Source organism: Alligator mississippiensis, chromosome 1 (genome assembly GCF_030867095.1).
Source record: "Alligator mississippiensis isolate rAllMis1 chromosome 1, rAllMis1, whole genome shotgun sequence".
Lineage (NCBI taxonomy): Eukaryota > Metazoa > Chordata > Crocodylia > Alligatoridae > Alligator > Alligator mississippiensis.
Window position 1 is genome coordinate 478,956,269 of NC_081824.1, and position 17,367 is coordinate 478,973,635.

Genomic DNA, 17,367 nt, shown 5'->3' on the forward strand with positions numbered 1-17,367 from the left:
CTAACCTTATAGGTTATATTTGTACCTTGTACTTTATACTCACCTTATATGCAATGAGCCTTCTGCTTAAGAACCAGAAGAGGGCGCATCTACACGTGCATTAACGTGCTTTAGTTAATGCGCATTAAATCGAGTACTTCCATTGTGGGGCTCCTGTAGACGTGCGGGGAGTCTGCTCCGATGCGCTGGAAATCCAGTGCATTGGAGCAGACTTGACTCATCGAATCTGCTGGAGCACAGAAATGAATGTGCTCCAGCAGCCTCCTGTGTCATGTGTATCAGCATCCCCCTGCGCCCCCGCACTGAAAACGTGGCAGTGGGGCGCTCTGAAATAAAACATGTTTGAGACACTTTAGTTCAAAGTGCTTTGCTGCCATTTTTTCAGCACAGGGATGCGTGAGGATGCTGATACTCATGACTCGCAAGCATGTTTAATTAGCACAGCTCGCTAATTAAAGCACCCGACACTGCATCCCAAAGCACAAGTAAAAATGCTGTGAGATACTAGGTAATCAGGGCTCATAGTTGAGATGATATCTTTTATTAAACCAACAAGATGTTTGCAAAAAAAGTCTTTAATTTCTTTAATTCTCTTCTACAAGTCCTGATTGCCTTTTCCTCTTGATCAATATGGCTACAACCAGGATACCTGAGATACTAGGTAAATGCACATTAGCCTGGCTTAATGTGCATCTACTGAAGAGCGTGTTTTTTTTAGGTGACCCTTAATGTGTATTAGCCTATTTTGATGCGCGCGAACTAAATCACACATTTTTTTAGCGATGCTTTAATGCATCTTAAAATAGGCTAATGCACATTAAAGTGCACATGTAGTGCTAGCATAAGGTGCAAATCTAACCTGCCTTCTACTTGACTTCAGACTAACATGCCTGTCTACCCCTCACTTCTTAAACCAGGACACATTTTCTTCTGTTAGTGCTACTAGCCATGAAGGGAACCTTCCCCAGAAAGGGCCATCAGCCTCATGTCTGATCCTGCAAACACTTACATCCATGGTTAAGGCTACCCACTGGAGTAGAGCAATCCCACTAAAGACAAAGGGACTATCCCCATGCGTAAAGTTACTCATGAACATACTCGTTAGCAGGGTTACAGCATTAGTTATAGATACACGGGACCTGATTTTCAAAAGAGCTCAGTTCCTGGCTGGACACCAACCTAAGTACCCAGATTTTCGGGCAATAGGCTGACTCCTATTAAAGCATATGCCTCTCTAAACCAATTAGTTTCTAGATGCTGCCCTGCCCTGCCTTCTGCCTATACTAGGTGACAAGTACGTCTGAAAATATGGCACTACACTAGGCATCCAAGTTAGAGCTGTGCCCTGTATCTTCAAAGGTATTTAGGTGATTAGTGCATTCATTTCAATGGAAATTAACTGCCTAAATGTCTTTGAGGATCTGCACCTGAGCTCATTCGAAAACCTGGCTTCGGTGCAAGAGCTGAGAGCTTAACCGTGGAAGGTAAAAAGCTGCAAATGCTATAAGCAAAACACGTCTCGGAGCATCATCTCTGCAATATTTCCTTTTGCGGTGACCAGCACTTTTTGATTTAGGTGAGCTTCTGCGAGGAGAAAGCTCCCTCCCCAAGCTTTAAAACAATAAATCTCATGAAAAGAAAGAAATACGGATGCCTCCAGTAGGAAGCCAAACTCCTCCTGTTTTCTCGTGGCCAGTAATCCCAGGGGATTAGGGAAAGCTTGAGGCATTTACCTTGATGCTGAGAAATGGACTCTTGTAAAATGTTCTTCTGGATTGATCCTGACAGCTGTCCTTTGTAACGGTGGCTGTCATTCTGTCACGTACCTGCCTGCCAAAAAAAGAAAAAAAAGCCATTCAGCACATTGCTAAGTGCGCTCAGTTTATCCGTTTGGCACGGTGCCGCAGAATCCAGAGGTGCTCTGTAAATAGCCACATGACCGGTGCGTGGCCAGAAGCCGTGTTTATAAATTATTCTCAATATTTATAACTTATGTAACACTTTGTGCCTGCAAAACCTCATCTAAGCCAAGCTCATGGTAGAGATAAGGGGATTTACTGGTGAGGAAACCAAAATACTGAGTAAACAGCTTTCTCCAGGCCACAATGTGAGCTGCGAGGCAGACCCCAGAGACAGAAGTCCGGCTCCCATCTGCCCTCCTTCCTCCCTGAAGGCTTCGCTGCCCCGGCAAGTCTATCCAGCATCGCTCCTGGCTATTCCCTTTGTCTCTCCGTCTGCCTCGCAGGACTTTGCTCCATCTCCCCAGTCACTTGGATCAACTTTGCACTTAATATAGGCCTTTTCTGGTCTTCCCACATCCCGCAGCATATTTCAGCTACGAGGGTGCAAGGATCGTTCCAGTTGGGAGCTGGATTTGATGACCGTCCCTCCCAGCACCTACTTCTCTGATGTCTGGGTCAGGTTCTGGTCTCGGGAGAGACCTGCATAGATAGGGGTGGAAATCTGCTGTGCCTCCCCCTCCCTTCCCGTGCAATGTATTTACCGCCTTGTCGTTTCCCAGGCCTCGGTGGCGCTACTACTTAATTACACCGGATTTGGCTGCCGTCTCCATGCTTGCCACTGTGTCGTACCATCTATTTAACCTACCTGTGTAGGTATTTATGGTACTCATCATGGGATGAGGTATCCCATGGGATCCCTCATGGGAACGAGATCTGTATCACTCACGCCTTTTCTTTGAGGTTCATCAAGACAAGGGTTTCTACCGATATTCTGGAAGACAACCTAGACGCTCAGGGTGTTATTAGGAGGGAAGGAGAGGTTGAGACAGGACCAAGCTGAATATCAGCCTAGTGTTTGAGCCGGGTCCAGGCTTTCCTCGACTCGAGGACAGGGCGCTCCCAGAGTGATCGCTAGGCCTCCGTCCCAAATTGTAGCTCGACCACCATCTGCTGAAGAGGATTTGGAGAAGGTGCTAGTCCAGCTCATGTCTTTCCATGAAGCCTGGGCTGGGTACAGGCACAACGCCTGAGCGAACGGAGGCTGGACGTCCACCTTCCTTTCCTTTTAAAAGGCAGGGTGGCTGCAGAGCCCTAAAACCCTGACTGATGGATGCAGACATACTTGGCCTTGACCTTATGAAGAGGGTGTGGAGACGATGGCCTCCCTTTAGCTGGGGTTGGCTGCGGGCACACAGAAGATGATGGGTCCGGAGTTAAGTTGGGTGAGTGTAGCACGCTCTCCCCTATCCCTTCATATGTTCCCATCGATGCCGTCTGGGCCTCCTCTGCTGTCTGCTTCATTTTCATTTCCAGCCTTTTCTGATCTCGCCACGAAAATATCTTCAATGTCCAACTCCCTCAGCTTTACTATAAATCTTTGAAGGGGAGTGGGGGGGGGCAGTATATACGAAAGGCACTCTTCAAAATGGAGCTGTATCATAACGAAAATGGCTCATCTGACCCAAACTCTTTGGAGCCCAAACCACAGACCTCCTAAACAGTTCAGCTCGGCTGTGCCCGGGGTTATTTTCTCTCTGGTGAAATCTAAATTGCACGATGTGCAGAAAGCCGATTTCTTCCTTCCGCTTTTCAGATCCAGACTTCCCGTTCGGGAAGCTGTTTGGTTTGGAGGCTCGTTAAGCTTATTAGCTATACTTGTCTGGCAATTTTTTCCCTGGCTTTACTTCTAATAAATGATCCCATCTCCTCGTTGAGTATTTCTGTGCAGCAGCTGCCATAAACTCTAGTGCAAATTGGGAAGCGGGTGCTTTAAATTATGCTTCGTTTTTCTATAATTCTATTTCCCTCCCGAGGTTAGGAAATCGAGCGGCTAATGTAATTGGGATCAAATGAACAGTTTTACTGTTGCTGCAAAGCCCGGCCATCTCGAGTCGGATCAGAGGTTGGCTTAACTGCCATGTGCATACAGCTCTTCAAGGCACTGCACAGGGATCATAAATACAGGAGCGTGAACCAAGCAACGCCTGTTCATAAGTTCTCAGTTGTCTTGTATAAAATGAGTACATATTTCCAGAGCACGGGCAGTGCTGCAGCAAAACAGAAGATGGGATTTAAAAAAAATTAAGTTATTGCTAAGTGAAAGTATCCAAAGCATCCATGGCCTGCCAAGCACTGAAAGGTTAAATGACAGATGCAGTAGTAAAAACATTGGATTTATGTCTATACTCCAATGTCCAATGCTCCAGAAGCAGTGTGTGATGAATTATTTACAGCTATAGTCTTTGCTTATTTAGATAAGAATTTGAGGATAGTCTCAGAAATGGTGCTCAGTGGCAGGATGGGTGCCAACGTATAGGAGGGCAAAGAGTAAAAGGAGCCCAATGCACAGATTTTTATGGCGCAGTATGCAGTGCTATGTGCATTTATTGTGTTGTTATGCACTTTAGGTGCAAGTCAGAGCACCCCCTTCATCATTTGCTGTTGCATGTTCACTTCCAGATGAAAGCACAAAGTCTGTTCCTCTTTACCACCCTCACATTTTAGTTCACTACCCCCTTTAACCTCGTAGTGCAGTTTGAAAGCAGTCAGAGTTTGAAATAGTTCAACTTCTTTTTTAAAAGGTTTTACAAAACCTATCGTAGTAGACAGGTTTTCGTTATATCAGGGAAAACTCCCAAATAGCAAACAGCATCCGAGGAATCCTTGACTGACTAGACCTGGATCATCCCTTTCTTGTACACCAGTCCCCCTCGCCCTTTATGGCAACTAGTAACAGAGTCGCAATACAGCGTCTCTGACATTAGATCCGATCAAAACTGCTCCGTTATCACGTGCACACTGAACAGCTCATTAAAACAGATTTTTTTTTTAATTTAGATTTCTTGATTTACAACTCAGTATTGAGTTGTATGTGGCCCAAGATGTGAAAGTAACTCAGCTTAAAGGGTGAAACCTTAATTAGAGATATTCCAAACTCTGTCACGTTAAATCTAATCTTAGTGACGAAGGCGCGAGTCATAACAAGGTAAATCTGCGGGTTTTCATGTTATTTTTAAGCACAATGTTCCTTTGTGAGTGAAGGGAATATCAGGTAACTAAATAGATGAGGTTACATTGATGGGTGCTCACATGCAAAAGGAAGAAATAATTTAAAAGAGTCACTGCAACGGCCACTAATGTCCCACTGGTTCTCCTCTCCTTCGGAAGCCAGCCAGGTTACCACGCTCCCCTCCCCAAGCCGCATATACAAGCATTTAGCTTTCCTCCAATGAATCAAACCACCTCCAGTGGGCCCGGCTTGCTGTATAAAAGCACTCTCCTCCGTTCTGCAGTCCTTCCCTAATGAACAAATGGTTCTGGTGTAGAGACAGAGCAATGTAGTATGGGCTCTGGATGAAATATTTTAGAGAAAGGCAAGATCCCTCCCCCATCTGAGTCTCTAAGGAAGGGAGAGATGCAGAGACGAGACAGGGGACGTGTTCCTCTGCAAAACAGGCAGTTTTCTTATTGGAATACAGTGAAAGGAGAGAGAAGTAGAGAGAAAAGCATACTCCTTTTCTTCCAATTTCCGTGGGATTACTGAACTGTTAAAACCAGGGGTCAGGGATCTAAGGCCTGTGGGCCAGATCTGGCCCATGGATCCACTGGACTCAGCCTGCAGACAAGGGGGAGGAGGGGGGTTGACAGCGGGGACTCTGCCCATGCCAAGCTGTAGCCGAGTGGCGGGGAGTTTCACCTGTGCCACACCTGGCAGCAGTGGCAGTGGCTGGGTCGTACTGCCAGGAGGCCTCAGACCTGGGCAAGGCCATTCCAGCTGCAAAAACACAGCTGGCTCCTAACTCAGACACGTGGCTGGGTTAAGCCTGGAGTGCCTAACCCATCAGGCAGGATTGAGAATGACCCCCCGAGCCCCCGAAAGACTTGTGTTACTGGCAACACTCGTTCTGACTCTCTACAGCACAGCAACGAGGCCGTGCACCAAGGCTGCGCTGCCACTCCACCCCACCGCCGCGGACGACAGCCATAAATCAGTACATGCTGAAGTACCAGCTTTAGTTTCACTTTGCATGAGGGTTCAGACAAGCCGTCGGTAACTTGTGTCAGCACGCACCGGGCCTGCCCCCTGCTCCCTGTGACACAGCCCAGCTTTGCTCCCGGCGCTGGGGAAGGGAGTGCAGGGAGTTCTGTCTGGGGGGTTTTCAGCCGGCACTAGAGGGTGGGAGCAGGTGGATTGAAGCCTCCCCACACCTCGGGCATGCAATCCCCCCACCCCATCCTCCAGCGCTGGCTCAAAAAACCCCGAGTGAGCTCTCCCCACTCCCTTTACCCCTCCCGTTCTGAAGACAGTGTCGGGGCTGGGAGGACAGAAGGGTCAGGCTAGGGGAAAGCGGTTGCAGACTTGCAGGCACTCCAAATTGCAGCTGGATCCCCCAGCCTCTGGAAGTCAACAGTGAACATCTGTTGGGTCCAAGAGATTTCTGTAACTCGTAGCGCTTCCTGTAAAGCACCATGGGTAACAGAGGGGACTGCACTTCTGTCTGCACCCTCTGAATGGCTACAAAACAGGCCAGAACTGCTTGCAATGTGGGCTGTAGGTATAGCACTGGGCTGGCACTGGAAGGACTGGAGTTCTCCCTGGCTCTGCCTCTTGGGTGTCCTTGGGTAGGTCACTACATTGCTACATACCTCAGTTTCCTCATCTGTAAAATAGGTGCAGTGCTTCTGCCCTCCTTTGGGAAGCATTCCAAGTGCCCCACCTGAAAGGCACTCTACACAGAACGGGGTGTGATTGCACAATCCAGCCTGTCTGCTATTCCAGCTCCACATGCTTCATTTTAATCCACATAAGACGTCCTTCCAACAAAGACTTGTTTATTGTTCAGACAGACTTCCGCATCTCAGGGTCAGCTTCCCACCATAAAAGAGCTCTGTTTTAAACAATCACTGAATACTGAGCCGCTGCAATGCACAGGCTGGCCTTTCTAATCCCCGCTCTGATAACATTACAACCCAAGGCTTGCGATTCACCAAGGAGGCATCTCTTTCACGTGAATCAATTTTTCTCTACTGTGAAACAGCTGAAAGAGCAAAGCCATGAATTTTGATTCATTTGTTGGACCGGGATAGTGGACAAGGGCAGCTCTAAGTCGGGCAGGGAGGCTAGAAGCTATTTTCTGCTAGTTTCTGGGTGCATCTACATGTGCAATTAGTTCTACACGCGTTTGCTAAGCAGTAATGTACTGCACAGTAAACGCCTGCATGTGTAGACGGTGACACTTTACCACACACTTTGCTGCGGTGACACTTTACCATGCAGTTACTGTACTGGGCAGTAAAGCGTCTTGTGTAGATGTGCCCTCTGGGTAACACAACAGGGCTAGTGAAAGTTTAAAGGCCAGCTTGGGTTACACAGACTGCAGCCTATTTGCATGACAAAGAGGTTTTGCAAGATCTTTTTTCCCAAGAAAATCACCAAGTTTGCAAGACTATGAATCAAGACTATGAATCAAGACTGTGATTCAAGGATTTTCCTGTACCAGAAGAAGTTCTGGCAGATTCAGTGTACATATGGTTCATATTTAATTCAGTTTTGTGACAGGTGTCAAAGGTCACATTCACAACAGCGCTGCTTGGCAAAGCATCAGAGCCTCTGGTGTTGTACCATGGACCAGTCATTTTTCACAACCCCTAGGTGAGTAGTGATCTTCTTAATTAGCTCCATGTGAGTAATTGGGTAATGAACACAATCCCTTGAATGAGACCAACTAGCCAATGCTGAGGCAGGGCTTTGGGAGGGTAGGAGATGGCTGGGGAAATCCTCCCCTGGGAGGTTCTGGGCAAAATACCTGGCACCTTGAAAAGGCGAGTCCTTTGCTCTCCAATAGAATTGATCCAGGAGCAATTTCCAAAGCAGGGTGGGGTATGAGACAGAGCTCTTTCAGTCGCAGGGGATTTAAATAATGACTATACAAGACTTCCTGGCTAATTTCCCCCCCAATCCACCCTTGCACTCCAGTCTATATTTGAGGCTCTTGGTGGTGCAGACTGGCTGGTTTGGTTTCTGTGTAATGCATTTCCTTGTGCTATTTTCAGGTGCCCATTAATACTGCAACAGCTGGGCATAGGACAGATCAAAGCCGGTGTGATTGCTTTCCGTGGCTCCCTGGGAGGTGTTGTACAGAGCAGTGCAGTGTTTGCAGCCCTTACTTTATCCACCGAATTGTTGTTAGGCACCCTGCTTTTTAGCGTGTGTGCTCATATGGGATTGTCACCCGTAGGGATAAACAGGGACACGACAAGGAAGGAAGGATACGCTCGGGTCATGCCGGAAGGGTTTCAGGGATTTCTCTCTGATGAGGTCCCTTCCCATGGGAATAATAGCTATTTATCATCAGAGGCACTGCCTTTAACATGACTTGTAATGCTAAGGTTGTGACTGCTTGTGGAGACTGAAGATATCATGCCCTTTCTGTAAGGGACACTCAATTCTGCTTGCAGCTACACTATGCCTTCCTCAAGTCCCAGACCTGATTTATTTAGCATATGTGGTTTCAGCATATTGTTTCAGCCATTTTAAGGCAACGTCATCACTAGCGTGAACAGCGTGAAGGCAGTCAGGTCGCACAGTAAATTAGTCAACATTGAGGGGCACGGTTTGAATTTGCCCAGAAGAGCATTCGTCGTCATTGCGAAGGCGCCGTTGGTATAGGTTTGAGGGACCCTGTATAGGTATAGGTTTGAGGGACCCTGTCCAGGTCGAAAACGGTTGAGAAGTGCCCCATAATGGTGTGACCAGTTAAATCTTGGCTGACTGACTGTAGAGTCAGAGATGATATGGAGATTCATTGGTGCTTGTGCTGATCCTTACTTACTCGTTGGCATGAAGAATGAAAAGTCAAAGGGATTTGAAAGGGTGGACCATACTGGGCATCTTGGGGACAGCCAAGCTGTTGGTGGGTTGAATACATCCCAATGCACTGGCAGTGTCAGATTATCATGGACTCTAGGTAGTAAGCTTACTTCAATATTTGTGCAGTGGAGATTGGGGTGGGGGGGACTGGTAGCCACGGGAGTGGAGCGGGGCATACCTTGCCTGACACAAGGGGCATTGCAGCATGCCGTTGGGTGTTCACTCGGTTGCTGTGCGATGAACAAGCCCGTACAAGACCCAACCGCATTAGCACATAGCCAAATTAGAAAGTTCTCCGTCACCAAAGTCTTCATTTCAAAGCATTGCAGTCTCAGATCTCACTTCCAGTCCCAAACTTTGGTAGAGGGTAACTTTTCACTATGGAGCAGCTACGTTTTACACCTGAGATGACTGCATTTCTGCAATGGATTAAGTCATTCTGGGTGTAAACTGGCATAGGGTTAAGGCTGTTAAGGCACTTTGGAGTGCCAGTACACTTCTATTATTCCCCAAAGCTTGCATGAGTTTACTGCGCTTCTGACCGTAGATTTAATCTTTGCACACATTAATAATCTTAGAGAGATGCTGTCTCTGCCCAGCAGAGACCAAGCTCAGTGTTTATTTCCCCAAACTGCACAGTTTATTACCCCACTCTGCATTCACCTCTCCCCCATCTCCTCCTCATAATAAAAAAGTCCTGACTTATTTGTTAAGTGCGAGGAGGGAGGGAGCTCAGGAAAATCTGTAGCATGAGGCAGTATCCAAAAAACAGCTGGCAGCGGTGGTGGGATCAATAATTTTAAATAGTGTCATTGACCCAAGCGCAAAACCTATTAAACCACTGCTGCATCCTGATGAAGTGCGGGGGTGCGGGGGTGGAAACATTATTTACTTATATGCTTGAAAGTAAATTCTTGGTCTCTCAAAGTAAAAGTGCTTCTTCTGGAAAAACTAGTAGGGACTTTCCACATGAATGACAGGGGGTAAAAGAGTATAACCAGTTTCACTGTATGCGACCTCTGTCAGAGCTCCAGGAGACAATATTTGCACTACCGAGGGCTCAAAGTCCTTGGAAACATGGATGCCTTGTTTCTGCTTTGTAGACGGTACAGCATGTAACTGAACCAGGCCAGCGCGACATGGAGGAGTAGGCCAGCTATTAGCTGGGTGTGTCTACACATGCATTTATGCCGGCTTAAAGTTACTGCACAGTAAACAGGAATGGGTTGCCTTCTACACGTGCAAGCGTTAAAGTGCATGAACGCTGTGTGTGGACTGACTCGGGACTAAAGTTAGTCCCGAGTCAGTCCACACACATAATGTTACTGTGCAGTAAGGCATCTAGACATGAGTTACTGTGCAGTAACTAATAAGGTGTAAATTTGATACCTGCATGACACAGGCATCAAATTTATACCCAGGTCGGCATAAGTTGCTATATTTCCTGCACAGTACAGGTGTGCACATATAGATGCATGCCCGTACTGCGCCGTCATTTCGGTTACTGCGCAGTTAATGCCCACATGTAGACGTGCCCGCTAAGAGGCTGAGGACAGCTCATCCTTCTGGAAAACCAAGCATGAAGAGCCAGTGTGCCAGGCACGGGGACCTCTGTGAGCTGCTTTAGGATTTTCGATACCACTGCACGGGGCAAGCTGTCATTCCTCCAATGAACCCCAAGTGAAAAACTAACCCAAGAGCACTGGGGATAAGGACTTCTGCATATTCTTTGTCTTCCCAGTTTCTCCTCTGTTTCTCAGGAAATCCTGAGCCTCTGTGGGCACATCTACATGAGACATTTACTGCAGAATTGACTAATTAGCTTCACAGTAAATGTCTTGGCGTCTACATGTATAGCCCTATTAGGTCCAAGGAAACTAATAAGCTCCGCAGCAAGGTAGTGCTTGTAAATGCAAGTGTACCCTGCTGCGGAGTTCTTTACTCTGCAGCACTGCACATGTAGATGCTCATGGGGCACAAGGGTGCTGCAGCGAGGGGGCTGCCTGCTGGCTAGCCCGGCACGGGAGCATCTCCATGTCCCAGTCAGCCCCTCGGCAGCACACCGAGCTGTGTCGAAGCAACCCTGGGCTGGCAGGCTAACCTCCCTGCCCGGGGTCCGGCGTCCCCCTGCCAGCTGGGGCTGCTCCAACTTGGCTCAATGTGCTGCAGTCCTGGGTGTACATTCAAACAGCAAACCCTGGAGCAATAAACCCCAGCACATAAGCATCAGAGTTTATTGCTCTGCATTAATGCACATGTAGATGTGACCAGTGATCCTTCCTTTAGGCTGGGAGGCCTGGATGTGGCTCCCTCTAGGGTCCATCAATGCAAGCCCTTGACTTACCATACTACGCGTCACCAGTTCTCCTCTTCTCAAGAGAGGATGGCAAGGCACTGAGCCCAGAAACTTTGCTACTGTTCTTAATGTTAAATGGCAAAATCGTGTGCAGTCCTTGTCACGGGGCTGTGTGCTACTGCCCTACAGTACTGGTGCAGCACAACCCGAGAGAGCACGTGGCAAGGACTGTCCTCTGGGGAAAAATGCTTCCCACTCCTAGCAGCACTGAGTAGATAATCCCTTAAATCTTTTTCATCTCTAATGCCTAATATGCTAGTCTTGATCCAAAGTCATCGCGCTCATTAACATCAATAGGCTTTAAGTACCCGTTAGACATTCTTGTAGGTCTCCCAATTAATGATGACGCCATTTGCAATCTGATGGATTATAAAAGGGAGGATATAATGTGCTCGCCTACACTAACAGGGGACTTGACTCAATGTCCCAGGAATCCCTTCCAGTCCTGTGCTCCTATGAGAACACAAATCTACAGCGATACTTTTATTAATGGCGATGCTATTGGTATTAATTGAGAATAAAATAAATAAATAAATAAAGGGGGGAAAAAACCACTTGCTTTTATTCATACTGCGGCTTTATGCAGCTTGGGTAAGTCAAGGAGACACGAATACAGCACACTGAAACTCAACAAGGGAGACCACTAAACATCTAGCTCTCTATTTTCCCTTCGGATTCCCAGGAAAGTTATATTCATTTATATTGTGTGGGGCTGTTTCAAAAGGGCTGGTGCTTGGGAAACTTCTCACGGAAAAAGGCCACGTACAATACCAAGAAATCTGAAAGACGCAATGTTCACAACTATTCTTCCTTGGAAAGAGAAAGCAAGCAAGCAGATGTAAGAATGTGCCCTAAGGTTACTGCTAACTCCTACCCATTAGACAACAGGAAAGTGGAAATAAGCTAAGAGAAACTCCATAACGCTCTGTACTGAGAAACATTACAGGGATTCGTGTATTAGAGAAACTCCATAAGAAATTAAAATAAAATAGACTATTATTAGGGTTCTTAAGTCATCCTGAGAAATAAGACATTGCTAAAAAGAAAAAGGAAACAACAGTTGCCAATAGAGATAAAGCTGACATGCCATATTTAGGATCTGAACACTGACTTCACCCATGAGATTCAAGGGATTTTAAATGCAAACTTGCGTTCTGCCATTTGCCTCTATTTTATAATGCCCCACACCACACTTGTTGGGTCCTTAAGCTTTCTTTGGAGATCTTCCATCCCTTATGCTACTGGATCTATCCTAGTTTAACTAGTCAGATCTCACGGGTCACATCCAGAAGAGATATAAATGCAAGTGTCAAAAGCAACAATTTTAAATGATTTGGTTGTGATGAAGCACGTACTCTATATATGATGTGTACATGCACTAAGGAGGTTTCCTTTAGCAACCTCTTGCTGGTTGTTCGCACCAGCCCTGCCAATCGTTTCCCTTACGTCTGACCCAGTGCTTCTCAACCTTTAAAACTCAAGGCACCTCTCATGAGACTCAAGGCACCCCCCGAAAAATGCCAGCTTTTAGCTTTCACTTGTTTTTTGACTATGGAAAAATAATAAAGCGATTCTTCTGTTGCAAACAACTCAGAAAGACTACAGCGGGTCACAACGGTTTGAACCCTGTGGATTCTGGTTTTATCTTGTAAATCGTGTATCTATTTGCACACTTCACGGTGCCACCACTGCACAGCCCCCTGCATACCTTTAAATGGATCTCACGGCGCCCTAGGCAGTCACATCGCCCCAGTTGACAATCACTTGGTCTTACCCTTGCAGGAGGTGAGTTGTGCAATTATTTCTCTGCATTGGGTTCATCTGAAGATGCGCGTGTCCAGACATCGCACGATGCCGTTCATAATCCCAGGAAGAGAAATGTACGCAGAGAGGGTCATGTATAGCAAGTGCCACTATTTAAATATCTGGTATTAGCTGCCTAGGTATCAATCAGTGGCAATCCATGGAAATCCCCAGTGCATAAGCACAGTATTAAGTTCGTTACACGTCATTTCAGATAGGTGTGAGCCAAATGAGCACTTGGTGTGGGACTGAGCAGGGCCAGAATGCACTGTACCCTGGACAGAAGAAGAAAAGACAGAGGAAATCAGTACCAAACCTGGTTTATTCGTGCTTTAAGGAATATATGTGCCATAATAAGTCTATTTTATGAGTCACCACACTATAAAATAGTGGTTTGGGAATGATTTTTCATACAAACCTGAATCCCAAAGTTCACTAAGTTCGATATGGCAGTGATAGGCAAAGATCAAAACAGCGGAGAGGGAAGGAAGTCAAGGAGGTAGAGGCGAAAGAAAGAAGCAAGACCTCTGAGCTGAGATTTCAAATCTCAGCATATTGTACAAGGAGAGGTGGCGGCGGTTGTGTAATAACATGCATCACGTCCACAATGTCACTTTTGGAGGCTGCAAGCAAGCTGGATGTCATCCGTTCTCTTCCGTACTAGGTTAAACCAGCAACTACCGAATACCTTTTCCAGATCAATGGAAGCCCAGAAAGCTTTTCTAGGTGTTATTAGCACCACTCAGGGGAACGAGTCTGGGGTAATACAAGCAGCTGCAATTATATATGTCCCTCCTCCTTTTCTCTTCGTGGGTGCCAGCTACAGCAGCTATATGCTTGTTCGAGCTGGCCAGCAGGTTTAATCTAGACTGACAGCAAATCGCTTCGAGGTAATCTGAGAGATTTGCTGTACAACGAGTTGATCAGGTATATGTGAATTTTTACTTTCTCTTTAGTTGTACATTGTACCACAATAAACGTCTCATTCTGGACTATGCCCCTGGGGCTGCTCCTAGGAGAGGCTGCATACTGTCGCTAGGGAGGTAAACAGATTTGATATAAAATGCTAGAAGACAGCTCAGGTTATGATTATTTGATCTTTTCTTTTATATAAGCATTCAGGATAAGCCTGGGAGGAAGAGATTCCTTGCCTCAAACAGCTTGCAATACGAAAAGAAAAGCAAGATGAGAAGGCAGTAAAGAGTTAAGCAAGCTTTTTCACTAGTTGATTTTGTTTCCCTTTCATTAACTTACGGCAGTATTGAGCACCGGCAGCGACGTGAATCAGACCTAATTGGAAAAGAATTTAGCCTTTACTTAGAATTTCCAGAGTTTCTAATGTTTGGCATTAGAAAGAATAATATTCTCCTCCCATCTTTTTTTCAGTACTTTCCTCATGCGTTCTCAGTTCAGTTTTCTATCCTATAATGCTGGAAGAGCACCTAGTCCCAGAGAACGCAGGTGAAACTTGCCAAATACATAAATGCCTATCCCCAAAATTTAGCAGGTTGAACAACCGAACTGGGAAAATACCAAAAGAATAAGAGTGGTTAGATGTGCTGGAACAGTTCATTGAAGCATGGGGATTTCTGCAGTGCTTTGGAGGAAGGAGGCTGGCAGTGAAAGATGCTGATCCAAGCACCAAAAGTACTAGTGAAGAAGTCACTTTAGGATGCTAAAAGTGCAGTAGACCAATTCTACAGCGCATTAGCACAACACGGCGAAAGCCATGCTAATGCCCTGATGCGCAGTAGAATTAATCTACTTAAAAGACTTAAATTAAGTAGACTTAATTAGTCTACTTAAGAGACTTAAAAGTCACGATTACTGCACATTTAGTACCTGGTATTACAGGCACTAAACTTAATGCACCATAATTACGGTGCGTTAATGCACATGCAGACCTGCCCACTAAGTCTGAGACAATCAGCCATGCAAAAAATATTCATAGGCACTGTGGTTTGTCACCTTCACCCTGTCTAGACAGACTTTTATGCATATTGGATCTATTTACACAACAACTGGGCTGTGTCTGCATACATGTAATCAGCCTGATTTGCATTTGCAGTTACTGGAAGTCTGCATGCAATTAATGACCTAGTTTGTGCTGGCACACGAAGTAAGTGCGTACAGTGTACTCTGTTTAAAATGCATGGTCCAGAGAATGAGCACACACCAAAAATCTATCACAGATTCTACCAGCGACCCGTGGGTGCACATGTCTCACAAGACAACCCTCTCTCTCCAATTTCTCAATTTGAGAGGAATTTACAAAACACCTCTCATAGACAAGCCTACAAACTTCATAAACCTACTGGGTACAAAAATCACAGACTAAATTTAGACACTGGATTGTAACCTGCCTGCTGTCCGATAACCCCAGGTAACCTCTATACATTTTACCAGCTACAACCCATCACCAGGTCGACATTCCCCACTTTCCCCTCCCTCCCTACCTTTCTCACACCTATTATCTCCCATTGCCTCTGATCCTCACTGCCACGCATTTGCATTTTTACATTTGCTTTTTATTCCACCGTGGAGAACACAAAACACCAGCAGACTCTCCCTATGCCTGAAGAAGGGTGTTTGCACCTGAAAGCTTGCAAAGAACATCTTTTCCAACTATTTAGTTGGTCTAATACAAGATACCACATTTACCCAAAGCATCTTGTCTGCCTACGCGCTTACCTAGGGTGAGCACTTACCTGAATATAATGTTAACAAGGTATTAGGAATCAGGAAACTAACTAGTTCATGTCATTTTCAAGGTTTCTAGTAGCAGAAGGCAGGGGAGAGTTGTACCTTACAGACTAATTCTAGTAGGAGCCTTGAAACTGACCTGCTTCTGTCAATTTCAAGCCTCCAGGCTGCAGGAAGTTGACACCTGCTTCTCTTTCAACATTTCCATGTAGTAAAGGGATATACATTTAGTTAACAAAACTGATGATAGGCCTGAAGAGAATATGCACTTAAGTGATTTATCCACTTACATGATATGCAAAGAATCAGTGTTTGTGATAGCGGAAACAATAAGCAATGCATTGGGACTGGAGCTGTGTTATGCAGATATGTAAAGTAGGGTTGCTGGTTGTCACATCTACCTAAAAAACCTGGTATGGTATACATTTATCTGGCATGCATATAAATGGAGTCCACTGTATCTAAAATATTCAGCGGCATAGCTCTTTCCCCCCTTTTAAGCACATCGATTTATACATCGTGACATAATAGTCAAGAGGACACAAAACCTGATGTAGAAGTTTACGATTGTATTATCACGTGGCGGTGTTTGGTGCTAGCCACTGAAACATGAGCCAGGGTCAAGAACATTAATTCAGCCAGAAATAGGTACGGTTCGGCTGACCAGTGGAAAGGAGAGTCTGTCTTGCAGACGGACGCTGAAAGAGCTTGGGTGTGCCTCCCCTTTACCTCTGATATACTGAGAGACAGCCATCATATCTCCTCCTCTCAGTCTTCCCTCGCCCTGCAGAAGAAAGACTGAGAGGAGGAGATACGATGGCCATCTCGCAGTACGGCAGAGAGGTAGAGGGGAGGAACACCCAAAAGAGCGATTTTGGCACTAGAACAAACAGGGATAAATTCAGGCTAAAAATCTAAACATTAAAAGAAAAAAAAATACAAGGATTTTTGTCCAGGTTGAGGAGCAAGGTTCAGGACCAGCCGTCTGATAGGAGTACTAGGTACGAACTAGTTTTCAGACTGATCTTGAGAAATGTATGACTGGCACCCTATAGCCCGGTGGCCTGAGTGGTCCCGTCTGCTGCTACAGTCCTTAACTTAGGCCTGCATAGAAAATGTGGAGTCAGCTGTTAATGCAAAGCACCCTGAATAGTACCATGGGCCAAAATCCTGATCTCAGCTGTATACTGGTATTAGCAGGAGCAGCCAATGCATATCTGAAGGCAGAATGGGGCCCTTTTGAGTATACTGGTGCAGGGTGGATGTGGTCTCCTGTCTCCCCCACATAGGATGCAGTTGCTTTGTCAGTCTGGTCCTGGCAATCTTCTCTCTGGTTCTCCACGAAAATGTACATTATTCAAGAAATCTCTAACTGTAAGATGAAGTGACACCACTGTTCTCATTACAGGACTACAGCGAAAGAATACCACTTCTTTCCCCTGCCCCTCTCTTAATCCAGAAGCAATACAACAAAGTAGTTATATGGCAATCAGCACCGCTTTTCATGGAAATACTGTCGTTACAGTGAAATAACTTGCTATACTGCAGAGGCCATCATTAATTCATGTCACAACTGTGCGTCCTTCTTCCATTCTTTAATATTAATGGTTGCAGAAAATGCTTTTTACTATGTGGAGATGCTGCGTCTCTCCTCCTTTTCGGTTTTTGGCAGG

General features: G+C 45.9%; 1 protein-coding gene across 3 annotated transcripts in view; it reads right to left on the bottom strand.

Moving 5' to 3' along the window:
• Positions 1-17,367, bottom strand: part of SLCO2B1 (solute carrier organic anion transporter family member 2B1) — a 146,141-nt gene that overhangs the window by 87,411 nt on the left and 41,363 nt on the right. For all 3 annotated transcript variants that reach the window (XM_059723151.1, XM_059723145.1, XM_006262689.4), the window contains exon 2: positions 1,734-1,830. In XM_059723151.1, the coding sequence (XP_059579134.1) occupies positions 1,734-1,830 (97 nt within the window). The remainder of the gene's footprint in view (positions 1-1,733; positions 1,831-17,367) is intronic.